General features: G+C 40.7%; 1 protein-coding gene across 1 annotated transcript in view; it reads left to right on the top strand.

The window, feature by feature from the left end:
* Window positions 1-17,220, top strand: part of XK (X-linked Kx blood group (McLeod syndrome)) — a 52,286-nt gene that overhangs the window by 826 nt on the left and 34,240 nt on the right. The window contains exon 2 of the mRNA XM_006864300.1: window positions 7,692-7,954. Within this exon, the coding sequence (XP_006864362.1) occupies window positions 7,692-7,954 (263 nt within the window). The remainder of the gene's footprint in view (window positions 1-7,691; window positions 7,955-17,220) is intronic.

The following is a 17,220-nucleotide window of genomic DNA, read 5'->3' as shown; positions in this document are numbered from 1 at the left end:
TCTAAATCTATAGCTATATATGTTGTTGTTAAGTGCCGTCGAGTCGGTTCTGACTCATAGCGACCCTGTACAGGGTTTCCGAGGCTGTAAATCTTTATGGCAGCAGAAAGCCTCATCTTTCTCCCGCGGAACAACTGGTAGTTTCGAACTGCTACTGCTCTGTGTGTGTGTGTGTGTGTATGTGTGTGTATATATATAATCAAACACATGGCACTATTCCAGTACCTTAATTTATTTAGGTGTCACACAGAACTCTAGAAATCCATGCATCATTCATGTCTCCTGGTGTTTTTTATTACTATTATGGGATAGGGAACCCTATGGGGTTTAAGAAAAGTTTCGGCCCTGCTCAGTTTATAAACATGATCATTAAGGTACTACACAATGTATCACGAAGACAAAAACCTGTTAAGTGTTAAATGAAGTTAAACTATTGGTACCATGTCTATTTCGTTTTTTTTAAGAAGGTAAAACTCTATGGTAAAAAAGTGGGCTTTTGTTTATCTGAGAACCTTAATGATAATTTAAAACGCATTTTTTATCTTTCACTTCTATAGGACAAGTAATACAAATAATGTATCTCTAGGTTACAAATAAATTTATAGTTCTGAACTTTAGCTGTGGGTGATAGAATTGTGAAGCGGTAGAAAGGGCAGAGACACACCTCAGCTGCCAGAAAATTCAGCTAGCCAGGAATTTTTTTATTACAAAGAAATCTCTCTCTTATACACCCCCCCCCCCAAATTTAGTAAGACAGAGTTTACAAGCCTTATTACAAAAATTTTACAGACAATATTAAAGACAACTATCCCCACTGGCCACTGACTTTCAGACTATGTCATGGCAAACTTGGTGAACAAGTTTCTCAACCTCCAGAAACCACAGAATCCTAGAAAGGCAGAGAAACAGGTATGCTGACAAGAGTGAGGAGTTGCTAGTGGAATCTTGATAACCAGGAAAGAATCATGGGGGGTGGGGGTGGGCGTGGGGAGGCTGGGAGGACAGGGAGAATGGAGAGTTTAAACAATCCTGCAACCCAGGGCTGTTTAGTGCCAGGAAAGCAAGCCCTTCATAGGCCAAGTGGGCCCCAAGGTCCTGATTCTATTCCAGATCAACCAAATAACTGTGATCTGATCTCCGGCAAGACCCTTATCATAACCTCAGTTTCCTCATTTGTGAAACGAAAAATTGATGTTTAAGTGAAGCTACAGAAAAAGCACAACTGACATTTCTCAAGTGTTTCTTGTACTAGGTCGTTTGGCAGGTTTGTCCCCATTCTATAGATGAGGAAAATGAGGCCTCACGGCATAGTCACACAGCTTCTTAGAAGTGGATTTAGGTTGATTATGTTTCCTTTGCTGTGTGTAGGAAGACAGGGGAGTGTGCAGTACATTTTATCAATAGTTCCATATGAGATTAAGAACAAGTTGGGTCATTTCAGCAAAATTTAAAAAAACAGAACAGAAAACCTAAATGATCAGGCATGTAAGTGATAATATCCTATCATTGTAGTCATATAAAATGTAACTAAGAGTAACCAGAGACAAAGTTAACAATATTATGTTATGCATAAAAGCAAGATGGAAGATATAAACTTAATCTCAAGGAAATATACTAGAATATTAAGAGCAGTTATTTATAGACGGTGTCATTATTTATGATTTAAATTTTCACTTGAAAAATATTTAAAAAGCATATATTTATGCTTTTAAAATATTTTCCTGTTATTTTTAGTTTATAGAGTAAAACTTCATTTAAGTTTATTAAAGAACAGTTTTATGCTTTTAAGAAATAACTTCTCAACTGTATTGACAGTTCCAACACTATAAAAAAGACCTATTTCCAGAAGGTTCTGAATGACTCATTGGCTTCCTGGGGGAAAAACAAAACACAACATTTTTTTTAAAGGCAACAAATAACTCCCTTCTATTAACAAAGATTCATTTTACTGCAGCTGATTTATTTCAAGAAGATATTGGACAGATGATCTTAGAGCCAATATATACAAAGTGTGGTTTCTAAGTTTTCTTAGCTTCAGAGAAAAAAATGAAAGCAATTTGATGTTGCATGTTAGCATTAGCATTACTTAATATGTTACTGGAAGCTTTTCCTGCTGAATGATTCTGTTTTAACTCTGGGAACATCAGGTTTACATACACATCAAAATTATTTTACCTCAAAGGAAAGTCATGGTGTTTCTTTTCCCACATGCCAATTGGACTTAGTAATATTTTTTAATTGTTTTTGGAAAGTTTAGCTCTAATGACCTTTGAGTAGGTATTACTAGTCAAACCCATGCGTTTTTTTTTTAAGGTGAGAGACTGTTTTTGTAGTCATTCAATTAAACTATAACACATTGTTGTTGTTGTTAAGTGTTGTGAAGTGGGTTCCAACTCATAGCAACACTGTAATGGTAATTATTTGGGGCTAAATCCCACAAACTAGGATCCCTACTCCTCCCTCCCTTCAGAAAGGGTAAGAAAACACTATTTCATTTATAGCAGTCTTCTATTTAAAACTGTAGTTGCAGATTAAATGATTACTTCCTCTTTAAGGCAGGGATCCCATTCTCCAGTTTGAATGATATGAACATTAGATAATGGCTGGAATTAATGCATATTTTCTATTTTAAGGAAAATTCTATTATGAACAATAGATTCTAGAAAACAAAAACCTGTTGCCAAAACATTTGAAAAATGTTTCTGTTTGCCATTCTTCTATAACTATGTTAATGTATATAAATTAGAGAAGGAATAAATATGTTACAAGCTCAAGGCATTTTTTCTTCCCTTATTGTCTTCTCCCATAAAGATTTACAGTGTGGGAAACCCTGTATAGGGTCGCTATGAGTAGGAATTGACTTGGTAGTGTGATGAGGAAAAATGTCATATGAAAACTCTGCCTTTATAAAATAAAGGCTAAGAAGCTCTAATAAGCTTCTTATTAAAACTTTACACGTTTCTTATTAGAATATTACAAAATTCACATAGTATTTCTCTCTATAATAATCTTTCAAAAGAATTTAAAATAATAATAGTGTGTATGTGAAGAACTGTTTTTCATTAGCACAGTACTTTTACATACATATTTAATTCCATCCACTGTAAAACGATTGTCTATTTCCTTTTATTTTTACAGTTAAGGAATTGAGACCCAGTAAAGTTCAGCAACTGGCTTTTCAAAGCTCACATGAAGCTTTCTATTTAACCAACTTGGATTTTGTGTGGCCTTGCAGAGCACATCTGTTGTATGCAGATAACGGGTATTTGTTGTTGTTGTTAAGTGCTGTCAAGTCAGTTGTAACTCCTAGCAACCCTGTATAGGGTTTCCAAGGCTGTACATCTTTGTATGAGCAGAAAGTCTCCTCTTTCTCCTGTGGCAAGGCTGGTGGGCTTGAAATGTTGACCTTGTGGTCCACAGTCCAGTGTTTATCCACCATGCTCCCCAACATGGGACATTGTAGTTGTTGTTAAATGCTGTTGAGTTGGTTCCGACTCATAGTGACCTTGTGTAGGATTTCTAAGGAGTAGCTGGTAGATTTGAACTGCTCACCATGAGGTTTGAAGTCCAGTGCTGATTCTACAGCGCCACACCAGGAGTCTCTGAAATGGGATTTGGGGGAGAGGGGATGTATTGAGCACCCTATTGATTATCTACATCAAATGCCCTACTGATCAAATCTACTTTATGTAAATAAAATGTTGTAGGAACACAGCCATAATTATTCATTTAGTGTTGTCTCTGATTTTGTGCTACAGTGGTGGAATTACATAGTTACAACAGAGACCTTAGACTGCAAAGCCTGAAACATTTATTTAGACTCTGGTCCTTTACAGACAAGTTTGCTAACCTCTCATCTACATAATACTGATAAACAACCTTGAATTATTGTTTCTGAAAGTACCTAATTTATGGCCTTATTTAGACAACCTTCCAAGCAAAAAACAGTGTTGAGATAATTGGATAAGTCCTGCAGTATACCAAGAATAGTAGTTAGTTCCTTATCTGTTATATTAACCAGTAGCATTGGGACATTCCCCGCCCCCCACCCCTGACAAATTGATTGAATACAAGTATTCAAGGAAAAATGTATCAATTAGATGGCAAAAACATTGGATTAGGAGGAGGATAAACTGGAAGGTTGGGTTATCTCTGTCATTAACTGATTGTGAGACCTTCCTCCATATTCACAGCTGAGGTGAAATGGGTACCCACTAGTTGATCACTGATGTACCATTTCACCTACAATTCTACAAATGCTTCCTCTTTTGGGCTACTCACTTAAACTTGTTCCCCTTGTTTCGTTTATTTAGCTTTGCATATGCTGGTATTTTTAATTTTTCTTTTAACCTTTAAAAACTCTAAGCTTGATTTTACTATGCAAGTAAAACATACTTATTAAAAAGACAGAAAGCAGGTAAGCACAAAGAAGAAAATAAAAGCTCTAATCTGATTGTATGTATGGTGCTATACCCTGATTAGCAGCATTTACTGATTTCCATGATGTAAATACTCCCCTCAAAGTCAGTTGCAAACTACCAATGGTTTAACTCAATTCACTTAATTGGCTCGAAAAATTCTAGACTATTAAACTCTTGTGAGTCAGTATAAAACAGCTTAAGAACTCCACTGTTTGCTTATATTTATGTAAATTTGTGTATGGAATCCTGATGTGATGCTGTAAGATAAGCACTGGACTGCTAACTGAAAGGTTAGTGGTTCAAAACCACCAGCAGCTCCTTGGAAACCCTACACAGGATCTCACTATGAGTGGGAACTAACTTGATGGCACTTAACAACAACAACAGTTTCTTTATATTTAACACATATTTGTGATATTCTTTTAAACAAAGTGGAATTATACGTATTTATTCTCATCTAATTTGCTTCTTTCAGTTAGAAAATATGGCAAATACCATTATATATACCATCAGTTTTAAGGACTGCAAAGTATTTCATTGAATGACTATATTATGATTTACTTGTTGTTGTTAAGTGCTGTTGAGTCAATTCTGACTCATAGTGACCCTGTATGGGGTTTCCAAGGAGCAACTGGTGGGTTTCAACAGCCAACCTTTCAGTTAGCAGTGTAGTGCTTATCCTACAGTGCCACACCAGGACTCCACGATTTACTTAATCAGTCTTTTATTTTTGAAACCTTTCTAGTATTTCCAGAATTGAGCTATTATAAATAATGCAATGCTCTATATAGTGGTTACGAATCATGCTGCGAACCTTAAGGTCAGCAGTTTGAAACTACCAGCTGTTCCGCAGGAGAAAGGTGAGGCTGTCTGTTCCCGTAAAGATTTACAGTCTCAGAAACCCTGTACAGGGTCACTATGATTCGGAACCGACTCCACGGCACACAGCCACCACCAAGAATTTGTATTTCTTGTAATAGGTTTCTAAGTGATAAAGTAATTTATAAGCCAAAAAATGATATATAAATAAACATTAGTTACTTCCATTATTTATTATCCTTAAGTTTATGTCTCATTTTCCTGCTTTGATTGTGAACACCTTCAAATGAGTCAGGGGTACCCAGTTGTCCTTGCATTCACAGCACTTAGCAAAATTTGTCTACAGTCAGCAAACATTTGAGAGATCAAGGTAATGGTCAACCCAGCCTGTTTTCTAGTGTTTGTTGTGGTCAGTGGTCCAGTGGTGTGAAGTGGCCTGGCCTCATATGTATGGTCCTCAGTCACAGATCTGAGTTTCTTCTCACAGTGAATTCACTTGAACCAGCTGGGATTGCACTCATGACCTGACCATCATAAACATTATTTTCAGCTGTACAAACTGTTTCCAGGCTGCTTTACATGTTTTCATGTAAGAAAAGGTCTGTGACCTTACTGGATAAAGCATAGCATACACATCTTACTCACACACAGCCATGTACCTGCTTTTTCCTAGGAACAGCAACAAAAACTAAAGGTAGACTCACCAATGAGATACACTTTGTACTCATCAGAGAGACTCCGGCCTGCATCTCCTCTCTTACCTCAAGTTTTATTTTGTTATTTCAAATTATGAATGTGCTCGGGTTGCCATAATCACCTCAGGGCAAGAGTACAAAGTTAACAACACTCAAGAGAATAGATGAAGGCATAAAATCTTCCAGCAGCGTTATATGTCTCTTATAAAACTGATGATTTGTGGGAGAAAAGTCCAGTAACAAATTTTAAACCTAAGGTTTAAAAAGTCATTTTTCTCCAGCATTCTGTCATGAAACATTTCAAACATATGGGAAAAGTTGAAATAGTTGAACCGTGAGCACCCTCGTGCCCACCTAGAGTCTACAATACAACATTTTGTTATATGTGCTTTTTATGCATCTTTGCAGGAGCACTTGTGATGCAGTGGTTAAAGTACTCGGTCATGAACTGAAAGAAACCCACCAGCTGCTTCAAGGAAGAAAGTTGTAGGGGTCTGCTCCACAAAGATTACAGCCTTAGAAACCCTATGGGGGCAGTTCTACTCTGTCCTGTAGGATCTCTATGAGTCAAAGTGTCTCAATAGCAATAGGTTTGGTTTGGTTTCGGTTATCCATCCCTCTCTTCATCCATCATTACATTTTAAAAATGTACATTGAATTAAATTACAGACATCAGTTCTTCAGCTATTAAAATGTAACCTAGAGAATAAAGTCCAGTTTTAAAAGGGAGGTGTTCTGTCAGTCTAGAAGAGGTCACTGACTGAGGCTCTGTCCCTCAGGCAGGCTTGAAATTTCATAAATAAGACATAACTGGCAGGCCTCCAGGCATACTTGACTGCAGTCCTACTCACTGAAGGCTTATGGGAACAGAGAAGATGGGAAATGTGTGTGGTCTTTCAGGGGAATGCTAGATGGAAGCTGCCCTGTGATGAATATCTCCAGCCATAGCTTCCATTTTAAGTGTGGTGGTTTGAAGGCATATATCTGATGTGGTGCAGCCCTGGTGGCTCTGTAGGATAAGCACTGTATTAATCTCAAGGTCAGAAATTCAAACCCACCAACTACTCCTCGGAAACTCTGTACATGGTTGCTATGAGTCAGAACCGACTCGATGGCACTTAACAACAATTACAACGTTGGATGTGGAAGGAGCCCTGGTCGCATAGTAAAGCACTTGGCAGTTTGAACCTAGCAGTTGCTCTTTGAGAGAAAGAGTCTGCTTTCATACAGATTTACAATGTTAACACCCCTAGGGTGCAGTTCTACCCTAGTCTATTGGCTTACTATGAGTTGAAATCAACTCAGTGGCAATGGGGTTGGTTTTATTGGATGTGGAGTGTTTATAGATATTATCTCCATCAATTTTTAAGAATATGGCAAGGTAGGCATTATCTATGTTTTGTAATTGAGCAAACGGACTTGGATGAAATGACTTGCCCAGGGCTGGGCAGCTAATAAGTCACAAAAGGGAATTGAACCTTTTGTTCAATTGGAGCCTGAGCCATTTCCCTTTCTCCACTTGTCTCCTTTGGCTTGGTGGTATCATCTCTCAGTTTGGTTCTCAGTTAGTTGCCACTGGCCTGCAGGCCTCAGGAGGACTGCCTGCTAAGAACTGGATCTTGGGTTTTAGAGGAGCAGCTGAAGTTCAGAGGAAATAACCCAAGGATTTGAGAATCAGGCTCAGTGTAAGCAGTGTGACTAAGAAAAGACAGGTCTGTTTGCTTCTGAATAGCATGACTTGATGGTTTAATTCCAGGTGTTTTGAAGTGTTCTGCATCTACTGTCAGTCAGGCCATGTTGAAGAGCCTTACGTCAGCATCAGCAAGAAGCGGCAACTACCCAAAAATGGCCTCTCTGAAGAAATTGAGAAGGAGGTGGGCCAGGCAGAGGGCAAGCTATTCACTCATCGATCTGCATTCAGCCGGGCATCAGTGATCCAGGCTTTCCTGGGCTCAGCTCCTCAACTGACCCTGCAGCTGTATATAAGCGTTCTGCAGCAGGAAGTCACTGTTGGAAGAAGTATGTATGGTTTTCATTTCTGCCTGGGTTTGGGATCCAAATGGGAAGCAATGCTTGCAGTTCATTTTGTTTCTGGTGAAACCTATTTGCACATGCATTCAATCCTGAGTCTGTGTCCCAGTTACTATGGGTAAAACTTTGTGAATTAAAGTAAAAAGCTATTGTTTTGCTTATAAATTTGTGATGTGGGCAAGGCTCAGGAAGTTTAGCTCACTATGCTCCACTCAGCATCAGATGGGGTGTCTGGAATGTGAGGAGCTAAAATCTTTCCAAGGAATCCTGGTGATGCTTTGGTTAAATGCTGAGCTGCTAACCAAAAGGTTGGCTATTCCAACCTACCAGCAATTCCCAAGAAAGAAAATGTGGTGATCTGCTCTCACAAAGATTATAGCCTAGGAAGCCCTATGGGCAGTTCTGTTCTCCCCTATAGGGTCAATGTGAGTTGGGATCAAGTCAGCAGCACAAGAAGAATCCTCTGAAGGGTCAGTCGCTCACATGTCTTGGAGCTATTGTTTGTGGCCTCAATTCCATTATATTTGGTCTCTCCATGTTGGTTAATTTAGGCTTACTCATAGGATGGTGTTTGCTTTTCAGGGTGAGTGTCCTGAGAATGAGAAAGGACAGGCAGAAGCCTTATCACATTTTGGAAGTCACCCAACACGACTTCTACTACATTTGGGTTTTTTGAAGTCACAAAATTCTGTCACTGTTCAAGGGGAAGATAAATAGACTCTGCTTCTTGTTAAGGAATGGCAGGATTCTGGGAAATTGTGTGAGAGCCCAAATACCCCTCTAGCTATTTTGGGGAAATACAGCTTGTCATAGGCTAAATGAACTATTTGGATTTCACATATGTTTTTCAGTGGTATTTCTAAACCAGCTGAGATAGCTGTCACAGCTTCTTTATGGTGATTGATGGGATCAAGGCTACTTTCTTGCCTTCTTGAACTTCTAATCATAGATCAGCCTCTTTTTTTTTTTTTTTTTTTTGTATATTGTGGTGAAAATATACACAACAAAATATTCATAACAAGACATAGATAGTTCAGTGATATTGTTTATATTCTTCATGTTTTACAACTTACTCAGCTGTCTTTTTCTAAATGATTCCACCACCATAAACATAAACTCAGTGTTCCCTCAGTAAAAACTCCTTTTTTCTTCTCTCCTTCCTACCCCTGATAATCACTAATGATCTTTGGGTCCTGTATATTTGCATATTTCATGTAAGTAAGATCACGTTGCACTTGCCCTTTTGTAATCAATTACAAAACATGGATGATGTTTTCTAAAGTCATCCATGTAGTGGCATGCATCAGGGCATCATTTCTCGCTAAGGCTGAGCAATGTCTTATTGTCTGTATGTACCACATTTTCTTTGTTCATTCATTTCTTGAAGGAAAATTCGGTTATTTCCATATTTGGGCTATTATGAAAAGTGCTGCTCTGAGCACTTGTGTACAGGTATCTGCACACTTGCATTTCCTTCTGGGTATATGTGGGGGTTTCAAAAGTTTGTGGGAAATTGGATTAAAAGATAATGGATTTTATTGAAACCCCCTCATATATGTAACATTGTGAATGGTGGGTCATGTGGTATTTTTATGTTACAATTTTTCAAGAACCCAGGGGATGATCAACTTTTAAATGAGCACATGGGTATTGTCGAGAATGGTTCCCAGGTTTCTGCTGTGGGCAGTTATGTCATCCCATTGGAATTGCTTAGAGAAGTTTGGAGATCGAGCAGGTTTGTGGGATATGTTTTTGCTTTAAGTTTCAGATACATTTTAAAATGAATACTGTTTTATATTTCATTTAACTCATGAGAAAACCAGATGCTATTATTAATTCAAGAGAGAATAAAAAACCAGACACAGAAATATTGATTAGGGATATTAAAATGAATATGTAAGTGGAGGTAAAACTGATTTTATTGCAGCATGACAGGAGAGATGATTGAACCTTAACTAATCAAGACATTGTGCATGTCTGTCAGTGTCCTACAATGGCCAAGGAGATGTGACAGAGTTCAGAGAGCATGCAAGGCTAGACTCAAGTAACCTGGAGTAATGTCTTCTAGACAAGGCAAATGAAACCCACACTACTTGATATAATGTTAAAGACAAGTAGAAATAGTTCCCTCAAAAAGAGAGTCCTTAAAAAACTGGAAATATAAATCCCATATGATCTAGAAACCCCATACTAGATTTATATCCTAGAGAAATAAGAGTTGCAACATGAACACCAATGGTGCTGTGGGTTAATGTGCTGGACTGCAAAGTCAGTTTGAACGTCAAGGTTGGTGGTTCAAGCTCACCAACCGCTCCTCGGAAACCTTATACATACAGGGCTGCTATGAATTGGAACCGGCTTAATGGGAACTTGACAACACCAAAGATAATGTTCATTGCATCATTATTCATAATATCAAAAAAATGGAAACACTGTAATTGCCCATCAGTGGATGGATGGGTAAATAAACTATGGTTCATATACACAATGTAATACTATACAACATTAGAGAATAATAATAAATCTATGAAAAACTTCATAAGATGGATGAACCTAGAGTACATCATGCTGACTGAGTATACTTAGGTAATCGCAAAGGGACAGACATCAAAGATCACTACTGTAAAAAGTCAAAAAAAGATTTACACGCAGAAAGAATCTTTTCTTTGAAGGTTACCAGGCTTTGAAAGAGAAGGGAGGACAAATCACTAACTAGAAGGTACTTGTTGTTGTTAAGTGCCGCCAAGTTGGTTATGACCCATAGCGACCCTGTATAGGGTATCCAGGGAGTGACTGGTGAGCTTGAACCACCAACCTTATAGTTCAAACCGACTTTGTAGTCCAGTGCATTAACCCACAGTGCCACACCAGGACTAGAGGGTAGGCTCATATTAACTTGGCTGAAGGGAAAGGCTGCAAATAATAAGGGGGAGATCAGCACAGAACGATCCAGGCAAAGGAAGTGTGGAGCTGTAGGATAAGCACTGAACTGTGAACCACAAGTTCAGTGGTTCAAACCCACCAACTGTTCCTCGGAAACCTTATGTAGGGTCACTATGAGTTGGAACCGACTCGACAGCACTTAACAACAACTGGGAGGAGCACAAGTATTAAAGGCAATAAAAGTTAATATGAGTACATAGCAAATCCTGCAATAAAAGTAATAACAATAATGTATGTGTGGGTACATAGACAGACTGAACTGTCAAGCTGAACAAGGATGAGAAGGCAAATGGAACTATACCCACAAAATGATGTAGTTTTGACAGAGTTTGAAAATTGTATTTGTATATGCTGTAAATATATACATGAATACAGTGGAGCATTAGGGGATCAAAGTTATAAACAATTCTTAACCCCAACCAAACATCTTGAGTTGCTGTGCCTAGGGGCTCAGGACCCCAGTGTCAGAGGACACCAAGGTCAGTTGGCATGACATAGTCGATAAAGACAGTGTTGTATATCCTATTTTGATGAATAGCGACTGGGATCTTAAAGTTTAGAAGTGGTCATCTAAGGTGCACCTATTGTTCTCTCCGTATCCCAAGAAAGAAGAGTGAAGAAAATCCAAGACACATGAAAACAATTAGTTCAAAGGACTAATGGATCGTGTGAACTCCAGCCTCCAGGACCTCCACGAGACCAGAAGAACTAGACGTACAGTGCTTGGCTATGACTGCTGACCTCTCTGAAAAGGATCACAATAGGTGTTGCTGGATAGAGTGGGAGAAAAATGTGGAACAAAACTTTAAAAAATAATAAAAGACCAGGCTTACTGGTCTGAAAGGGACTGGTGGAACCCCCATGACTATAGCTTTTAGACATCCTTCAGGCCTCAAACTGAACTCTTCCCCCATCCCATGAATCAACTTTCAGCCAATAATAGACTGGCCTCTAAGGTGAACAACACTAGAGAAGTATGCACTCATTAGAACAATCAACCATAGCAGATCAAAAGGGCAGCATTTGCTCAGGGATAAACCTCAGAAGGAGTCCTGGCGTGGCGCTCTAGGATAACCACTGGCCTGCTAACTGCAAGGTCAGTGGTTCAAACCCACCAAACTCCTCAGAAACTTCATACAGGTCGCTGTGATTTGGAACTGACTCGATGACACTTAGCCACCAACCACACCACCTCAGAAGGCAGGATGAAAAAGAAAAGAGGGATGAATGGAAATGGTAAACACTGGGAGGAAGTGAGAAGAGTGCTGCTGCATTGTGGTGATTGTAATGGATGTCAAATCAAACTGTGTGTGAGCTGTTTCATGTAAAACCAATTTGCTCTGTAAACTTTCATACAAATCACAATAAAATGTTTTTTAAAAAAGAAAAGAAAAAAATATCTAGTCATTAGCGTGACCAGGCTCTTACCAGACACATTTCTAGGCCCAGACCTACTCAGGGTCAATGAGTACCAATGACATCACAAAGTGCAGGTGTCACAAAGGCGCTCCCTGACCAATGAGGGACTGGAAGAGTACTTGTGTCCTGATAGGCCAGACCAGCGGGACAACCAGGCTGGGCTGATCTAAGCCAAACCCAGGCAACATCACATCTGGGAGAAGTCATCTTTTCAATTTTCCATGATCCACGTGGACCCTCTCCTGTAGGAGAACCACTCTACTCAACACCTGAGTTCATCTACCCGAGGTTCCCTAGTTACAACTATGCTTGAGCGCCTGAAGGAGCTGATCTACAAGCAGGAGCCCCCCACTAACCCCGGGTCGTGCTCCACCACAGAACCTGTGGAGAAGGCAATGGAAAACCAGCAGAAGCTTCGCCGCTGCTTTGATGGGGTGACCGTCGTACCATTGAGTGAGCTATCTTTTCCGGAAGAAACTGGTGATGACTGCACCCCAGAGCCAGAAGAGAGTCCTCAGCCCGTCAATCAGCCTCCAAACGACTCCCAGCTGAAGGAGCCCCCTACTGCTACCACCAGCAAATGTAATTAAAGGGTTTGCTTGCATTCATGAATTTCTGACTCTTCTCACTTTTTGTCATTTTGAGTGGGAGGTGTCTGAGACATCCAAGGAGGTGGTCATTGATAGATGTAGGGTAGGTGGTCAGAGGGGGGTTGTTTGAATCAGTGATTTTAGAGAAGGGTTTCTAATGCTGGTAGTGCAGGGAGATGCCCTGGGTGGGTGGGCTGAGGTGGTGGTGGGCAGGGGGTAGAGGAACTTCCTCTTGGGCTCTTGGGGCATCAAGGCCACACAAGGCCAAGGTATAGCTGGGGGCCTCCTTCATTTGATGATGCCCTCAAAATGATGGTAGGAATTGGCGTGGAGCTGAAGACCATGGCTGAGATCAGGGACAAGTCTAAGTTTTAGCCAGGGACAAGTCTAAGTTTCTTTAAGAAGTCTATGATCATTAGATTAGGCATTTCATCTGAGAATGAGATTGACGTGTGTTTGCGATGAAATACATTTCCAACTAACTTTAGTGGTATTTAAGAACCATTGGTAGCTGCCTGAATTGCACGTTGTCTTAGCTCAGATAATACGATTAATCAGTGCTCACAAGAAAGGACAGAATGATATATTCCACAGGAAGAGTTCAAGCACTAGATCAAGGTTGGAGCAACTTTTCTTCTTTTTTTCCTGCCAATGGCAATTTGGATGTTTATAGCATCATTCGCAAGCCATATAAAACTATCAACTTAAAAATTAGCCTTCTTTATTTGGTCAAACATTTAATTAACTTACCCCTAATGTGATGGTTGAAGTTTGAACTGAAAGATAGGCAGCTCGAACTCACCAGTCAGCCACTCCTTGGAAGCCCTAGACAGGGTCTCTATGAATCCAGAACTGACTCAATGCACCAACAACAACAATGTGAAGATTGGAATTGTGATTGCTTTGGCAGGACCAGACCAAATGATTTTGTGTCAAGTCTTATAAAAACTCTCAGGGGTTGTATTGTTATATATATATCATATTAAGTGCTGTAACAGTGTAAGCCCTCCTCTGTGAGAGTCAGCATTTGAGGTTTTCACGGGTTCATCACATGCTCCAGGGCCACCCTCTGTGAACTGGCCTTTTCCTAGCTGATTTGAACAATGGGGTCACATGGCACAGGCTAGGGATCCAGTCCCCACTCACTAGCCACATGATCTTTGGTCATTCATTTATTCCCTCTGAGCAGCAGTTTCCTCACATATAAAATGGGGATAATTATAGTATCCCCATCTTCAGAATTTCTTAAGGATGAAGTTACTTTGTGCCTGTGAACTGCTGCTTAGTACTATGCCTGGCACACAGTATTTCCTCAGTGAACAGCTGTACTTTTTCCTTATACACCAGATGCTTAGGCAGGTTTCTCCAAAGTACAGCTGGGCCCGTTTCTCATGTGACTGCTGGATGCCTGGGTCCATGTCTGGGAAAACCACCCCTGCCAAACCCTGTGGAGAAACAGGACTCTTGTAGAGAGAGAAGACATTGTTCTGTCATGGACCAGACAGTCATACACTGGGTTCCTCTGCTCCCCAGGGCCTGGTGACTCTCCCCCGATCTGTTTCCTTCCACCATCTTTCAGAGCAGTAGGACTTGGATGGACCATGGCCTACTTCATAGGAGAGTTCTGAGTATTGAGGGAACAGTGTTGGGGTCCTGCTTGGAACTCCTTGAAGTACGTGCTTCTCTAAATCTCAGAAAATATCCTTGCCACATAATGCTCATTAAACCTCATATTTACAGAACTGTCAGTTTGAGGATTAAGGTGTGCCTGACCCAAGCCATGGTATTTTCAGTAATCTCATATGCATGCAGAAGTTGGACAGTGAATAAGGAAGACCATAGAAGAATTGATGCATTTGAGTTATGGTATTGGAAGAGAATATTGACAGTGCCATGGACTGCCAAAAGAACAAACCAATCTGTTGGAAGAAGTACAGCCAGAATGCTCCTTGGAAGCCAGAATTTGTTGTTAAGTGCCGTCGAGTCAAGTCTGACCCACAGCAACCCTGCATAGGGTTTCCAAGGAGGAGCTGGTGAGCTTGAACTACCATCCTTGCAGTTCAAACTGACTTTGCAGTCTGATGCATTATCCGCACCAGGCCAGACTTTATCTCTCATACTTAGGATATATTGTCAGGAAGGACCAGGCCCTGGAGAAGGATATCATGTTTGGTAAAGTGGAGGGTCAGAGGAAGACCCCCAATGGAATGGATTGGCACAGCGGTTGTAGCGATGGACTCAAATGTAGCAATGATTGTGAGGTTGGTGCAGGACTGAGCAGTGTTTTGTTCTGTTGTGCTTAGGGTCGCTCGCTGTGAGTCGGTACTGACTTGATGGCACCTAACAACGTTGTCTAATGTTTACCATACACATTTCTGATTCATTACAACAATACAGCCATGAAATATGCCTAACACTAGTAAAGCTCAAGTCTTACTCTTCTGTTCCTTTGGGTCAGCAGGTAGGCCTCTTTCCAACAATTGCCCGTGGAAGTTCTCTTTCAGCCGATAACATAATAGCACCAGCACCACCCCCATCCTAGAAGTGAGCTATCTTTGCATCCAGGGCATGGACATCTCATATTCCAGTATCCTTCAGCCTACAGTGAATGCCTTTAGGGTGGGTAATGCCAGGGAATTAGTTGTTATGCTAAGACCTTGACATGTTGGTTAAATCCCTGCCCAGAGTTTATAGAGCTGTTTACATTGGCTATGGTTTTGGCTTGTTGTAGGCAAAATATAGTCTCCAGGAAGTTGTGGAGCATATCAGAGGCAGTGATGCTGTGTGGTCAGGTTGTCCTCCCAGTCCATTGCAGAGAGTGGCAGAAAATGGTCCTTATGATTCTTCTAAGGGGCAAGCTGCCTCGGCTGTTTCAGACTCTATTTCTTCTATGAGGTGAAGTTGGGTAGGTGAACATTCATGAGCCCATCTTGGCAAGCCCTCTGCAGAATCGGCAGAGTGATACTGTCACTCCTTTTAGGGATTGCTTTTCAGCTGTGCTTGTGAGTTTCACAGGAAACATGGTGCTTATGACAAGCATAGCATCAGTCTACATTATGCACCCCCTCCCTGAGTCCTCTCTTACAGGTGCACAGGAATTCTTCGCTCAGTGAGGAAGGAAGATGACAGGAGAACTGTTTTCCTTGGGACAACATCAGTGATTCCAGTTTAGACTCTTCTGTGCATTTCTGAAAAGTGCGAGGGGAAACAGTGAGGAAGGATTTGCTCTCGCATAGCTCCTTGACACTGCTGGCAGCTAGGGCCCTGTTGGGCGAGAGACACTGAATCCCAAGTGAGCATGAACAGATGCTGGGAAGGGTTTGGATGCTAAGCCAGGTCTGTGAGCAACAGCAGTCAAGGTAGGTCAGGATCAGACCCGGGTCAGCACAGCAGAAATCATCACATGTGAGAAAACACTAGGCCAAGAGAGGAGCCTCTGGTGAACTTGGAGGGTAAGGTTGGATTGGTGTAGGCATGAAAAGACGCTGTATAACACATAGGAGTGAAATAGTGAAAGGAGAGGGAGGAGAACTGGTTTTGATATCCTGAAAGTATAATTTAAGAATTCTTTAGCTCCCAGAGGTTTGAGAGTATTTCAAAGGTCTGCTCGAGATGTAGAATTCCTAGAGTGTGACCATTTCTTAATCAAAGATCTCTACTGAAAATGGGTAAGTGGTAGCCAAGGGAAGGGATTTTTTTTTTTTTTAATGTCCGCATTTTATAGCCAATGTCACTGTGGTCACCTCTCTTCAACAATTGCCAGTGGAAGACCATCAATGGAATAGATTAGCACACTCCATGGTCCCATGCCCCATGGCCAATGACGGAGAGTGCTGCTGTTAAGGCTTTTCCCTCCACTGACCCTGATAAAGGACGTGTTCAGTGTTCTTGTCTGGGAAAAAGATGATCTCCAGAATTTCTAGGAAAGCAACCACCTCTCAATAACCTTCACTTCTGTTATTGATTTATTTAATCTTTGAGGAAGGCTGGATGGGTGAGAATTCAGTGGACTGATTTCTTAGTACAGATCTTTGGATTTTGGTAACCTTGATCTTGGTCTGTTGTATTTTGTGATACCATGTTATGATTCCATCTGCTTCTCAACTAAGACCTTGTGGAAATGTTGACTGTCCACTGGTTTGGTTTTAAAGGTGGTTATGTGAGCTCTGAACACAAAAGCCTGTTGTTTGAAGTAACAGATCTTACCTCTTTTCATATGGCTCTGAGACTGGCTTGGTTTGGTGAGGATGAGAACTCCGGCTCATAGCTGGTTCCAGAGTCTTCCAGGGAGCATCCAATTAA

Source organism: Chrysochloris asiatica, unplaced genomic scaffold (genome assembly GCF_000296735.1).
Source record: "Chrysochloris asiatica unplaced genomic scaffold, ChrAsi1.0 scaffold00062, whole genome shotgun sequence".
Classification (NCBI taxonomy): domain Eukaryota; kingdom Metazoa; phylum Chordata; class Mammalia; order Afrosoricida; family Chrysochloridae; genus Chrysochloris; species Chrysochloris asiatica.
This window is presented reverse-complemented; position numbering and strand designations above follow the sequence as displayed.